At 40.8% G+C, this 4,100-nt stretch overlaps 1 protein-coding gene across 1 annotated transcript in view; it reads left to right on the top strand.

Moving 5' to 3' along the window:
- The window catches only part of PPP1R36 (protein phosphatase 1 regulatory subunit 36), a 25,569-nt gene extending 21,780 nt beyond the window's left edge, over window positions 1-3,789 (top strand). The window contains exons 7-10 of the mRNA XM_006760092.2: window positions 2,072-2,114; window positions 2,420-2,598; window positions 2,683-2,871; window positions 3,373-3,789. Of these exons, the coding sequence (XP_006760155.1) occupies window positions 2,072-2,114; window positions 2,420-2,598; window positions 2,683-2,871; window positions 3,373-3,559 (598 nt within the window). The 3' untranslated portion in view covers window positions 3,560-3,789. The remainder of the gene's footprint in view (window positions 1-2,071; window positions 2,115-2,419; window positions 2,599-2,682; window positions 2,872-3,372) is intronic.
- The last annotated feature ends 311 nt before the right edge of the window (window positions 3,790-4,100 follow it).

Here is a 4,100-nt window from a genome sequence, read left to right as displayed (position 1 = left end):
ACTGCAGCCCAGACCCTGTGCCTCCCTCCCGATTGAAAACAACAACCGTGCCCTCAGCTGCCAGCCCACTCCATGTGCACCTCTGTACCTTAGTATTTTACTTCCGCACTGTGCCTCCTCTGAGTCTCGGTATGCTTTTCTCTTTCCTTTTAGTTGTAGAATTTCCACTCAGCCAGCCTTCCTGTGGTTCTGGATGATGTCCGTTCCTTCTTTTAGTTGTGTTTTTGAAGTGGTTGTTCGAGGCAGCAAACTCCGGTGTTTACCTATGCCGCCATCTTGGTTTCTCCCTACTGCTCAACTGCTTGGGTTTAGATATCTTTTCTCTCAGTCCTGACTGGTTTGCTCCAGTTAGAGCGTCAACCTGCGGACCAAAGGGTCTTGGGTTTGATTCCCAGCCAAGGGCATGTACCTTGGTTGCAGGTTTGTCAATCAATGTGTCTCTCTCACGTCAGTGTTTCTCTCTTGCTCCCCTTCCTCTCCTTTTCTTCCCCTTTCCCTTCTCTTAAAGAAATCAATGGAAAAAATATCCTCAGGTGAGGATTAACAACAACAACAAAAAAGTCTTTTCTCTCAGCATATATCAGATTAATGAAATCTTGCTCTCAACCAGGAAGGCTTCCTGCTGCCACACAAAGGCCACTTGGCTGCCTTGCGAGGGAGACCAAGTGATGGGCCAGTGTTTGATGAGTGTATTGGGTGTGTCCCCTGTTTTGTTTTGATGCAACAACAGTTGTGGGTACAAGCTAGTGAGGTGATCCTATTTGTGGGAAGGCAATTTTTACCTAAGGATGACAGTTCATACACTACAGTAATTAAAATGTAAAAGCGTCTTGCCTGGCGGGTGTCGCTCAGTATCCACCCATGAATTAGGATGTCGAAGTTCTATTCCCAGTCAGAACACATGCCAGGATTTCAGCCTCGATGCCCAGTAGGGAGTGTGCAGGAGGCAGCCAATGGATGATTTTCTCTCATCATTGAGGTTTCTATCTCTCCCTCTCCCTTCATCTCTCTGAAATCAATAAAAATATATTAAAATGTTTTAAATTATATTTTTGCTTTAGCTATGCTACTTTATTTATTATTTATTTAAATTTATTGGGGTGACATGAACATATAGGTTTCAGGTGTGGGTTTCTATGTTACAAGATCTGTATATTGCACCGCCAATCACCCAAAGTCAAATCTTCTTCTGCCACCAGCTGTGAGGGTTTCCTCAAATAGGACTTGGGTTTATTGTTGTTTTTATTGATATATTTTCAGGTCAAGCTCATTTTCTTTGTTTTTTTGTTTGTTTGTTTATACATTAGTTTACCTGCAGTTTTATTTTCTGAGGTTTTCATTACCCGTGGTCAACTGTGGTCTGAAAATACTAAGTGGAAAATTCAAGAAATAAACAATTCATAAGTTAAGTCGCACTCTGTTCTGAGTATTGTGATGAAATCTCATGCCATCCTGCTCCATCCTGGGGTGTCAATCGTCCCTTTGTCCATCATCTCCACACTGTACATGCTCCCTGCCCATTAGTCACTAGTGCCTCATTCAGAAGGAAGAGCACACTACTGTCCCCAGGCTATTGATTACATGGCATAGATTATATTTGCATGGCATAATGATATATTTCCACTTCTTTTTGCACACAATCACCATAACCATTGTTTACAATTTTTTCCTTTTTCTTCATTTTAGACTTACCCTCTAGTTGCTTTATTTCTGTTCCTACTAACACCTCATGTTGCTTCTTCATCATCTTTCCACTCCCCCCACCTCCGCAACACTCACATCACCCGTAGCATTTGGAAGAATACATTTCTTGGTTTATTTATCCTGAATTTATAGTAATTAACCTTTGATAGAACACGCCAGGGGTTTTTATCTACGTAACCTAAGAAGTTGAAGAAAAACACACTGGGACTCATTACCGATGCATCTTGCTAGCATTTATGTGCCTAAATAGACGTGGGGCCACAGGTATTGATCCTGCAAAGGGACCTTTTGAAGATAAGGGTTTGCGTAGATCATTGAATATTTGAACTTTCCTCTCAATCTAGAGTTGTGATCTGTTATATTCCAGGGAGAAAATATCAAATACACAAAAAGACTGGAAATTCTTTGAGGTGAGTCATTTATGTTCGGGGGCTTTTCTCTTGGATGTGAAATATGAAGTATAGCAGTAACTAATAGCCATTTTCCAGGTGCTTATTTATAGTGAATGCCCTTTTTCAAAAGGATGCTAACAAACTATATATTTTTGGTCTGATTTTCCTTCTACAAAGTACATGTATAATTTCCCACAGCTTTTTAGGGATGTTGAAAAATTGGATCGTCTAGTTTTACATCTACTTAGCAGTTTTATATAGACAGGTGGGAGTTTTTCGTATCATAGCTGTGGGTTGTGATTCTTGCCTGTTTTCCGTTGTAGTCCTTTTTTACTTTCTGTGCATATGTAGCTTGGATTGTTTTCCGACGTCAACATTTCCAAGAGATTGAGGAAGAAATAGGGAGGCTCTTTCGTAGCAATATGTTCAATATTCCACGAAGGAAGCGTGAGGATGAAGAATCAGGAGGGGAAAAGAAACGCATGACATTTGTAGAGTTCAGGTATGGCCTTCTGACATTCCTAAGCTCAAGAATATTTCTAGAAAATAGGATGATATGAACTAAATGTCACCTTTATCCTCATAGGAGAATGATGGCAAAACGCCCAGCAATTAAAACAGCCATTCACATGCGCTCTCCAGTCATGTCTACTCTGCTGCCGTCTCTCAGAGAAAAAGCTCAGAATGTCTTTGAGAGAAAGAATCAAGTCGGCGCGAGATCCCCAGCCCAGATGAAAAAGCACATGGAAAAGCTGGAGTCTGTGTCCATGCCAATGTAAGGGCCCACGGAAAGAGAAGAGAGGGCCCGTGTATCATTTCCTAGGTTGGGCCAGGAGGGACAGGGCCTCAGACACCATGCCTCTGCCAGAAAGCTGAGCACAGATGAAAGCACCATCTTCCTGCCCACCGCTGCTCCTTTCCCCCTGTTTCCTCTCCAAGTAGCTCTTGGAACACCCATTTAGACTAGAAAAGGTTGCTAGAACATTAGCTAGTTCTAGTTTGGACACATGAGTAGCAGACTTTATAAGGCTGAGGTTTTTCCATTAGAAGACTCATCTTTGGGAAATGTGGGAAGGACCGGTATAAAATCTGGTTTGGGGCTGAGTTTTTGACCCATATTTAAGACCACAGTGGTTCAGGGAAATGGAATAAAAGAAAAAAGAAAAAGAAAAAGCTCTGTGTACACACACACACACACACACACACACACACACACAGCCATACACCTTAGTCTTTGGCCTTACTGCTTCAGCTATACCAATAATTCTTTTCACAGAGTTGGCATCTTGGGGCAGCCTCGATGTCTGTTCAATCCCCATACTCTTCTCCCCCTTGAACCAGAAGAAAACATGAAATCGCCCAGGAGACAGTCTTTCCTGATAGAAAAAAATAACGTAAGGATTCGGGATTCACTGGACTTGGTCACGAAAACACTGTCCTCTACAACAACATTCCCTAAATAATCTGGTACATTCTGTTTCTGTAATTAAGTTTGCTTTGTCATTTATTTACCTCCCTGGCTTCTATGTGACTAGAGTAACATATCAGGACATTTAGCCAGTGTCCTAGTGGACTAGTGAAGAAATATTCTTTTTGTTAATTTCTAAATTCATTTTTGCTTTATGACAAAGTGTCTTTGGTATGTTTGTAAAAAATTTTATAAAAAGGCAAATTAAATATTTTAAACATTAAATCTCTTTGTATGGCTATATTATTACTGGCATTAAAATAAAAAGTATATCTGATTCATTTAAAAACCTTTTAACATATATGTTTCATTAATTTATTTATTCATTTAACAACAAATAGGGATTAAGCCCATGTGCCATTCAAAGCCTTGTGTTGGGTTATGTAGAGAGAGAGCAGATCATCAAGACGGAGACCATATCCTCCAGGTCTGGGTCGTAGAAAGGATGAGTAAAATCCATACCTGTTCACAAAACAATATTGAGGATGACAGAGGCCAGAAAAGAGGTCAACACTGGTGCCTGAGAGGACAGAGCA

Source organism: Myotis davidii, unplaced genomic scaffold, assembly GCF_000327345.1.
Source record: "Myotis davidii unplaced genomic scaffold, ASM32734v1 scaffold337, whole genome shotgun sequence".
In the NCBI taxonomy this organism is placed as follows: Eukaryota; Metazoa; Chordata; class Mammalia; order Chiroptera; family Vespertilionidae; genus Myotis; species Myotis davidii.
This window is presented reverse-complemented; position numbering and strand designations above follow the sequence as displayed.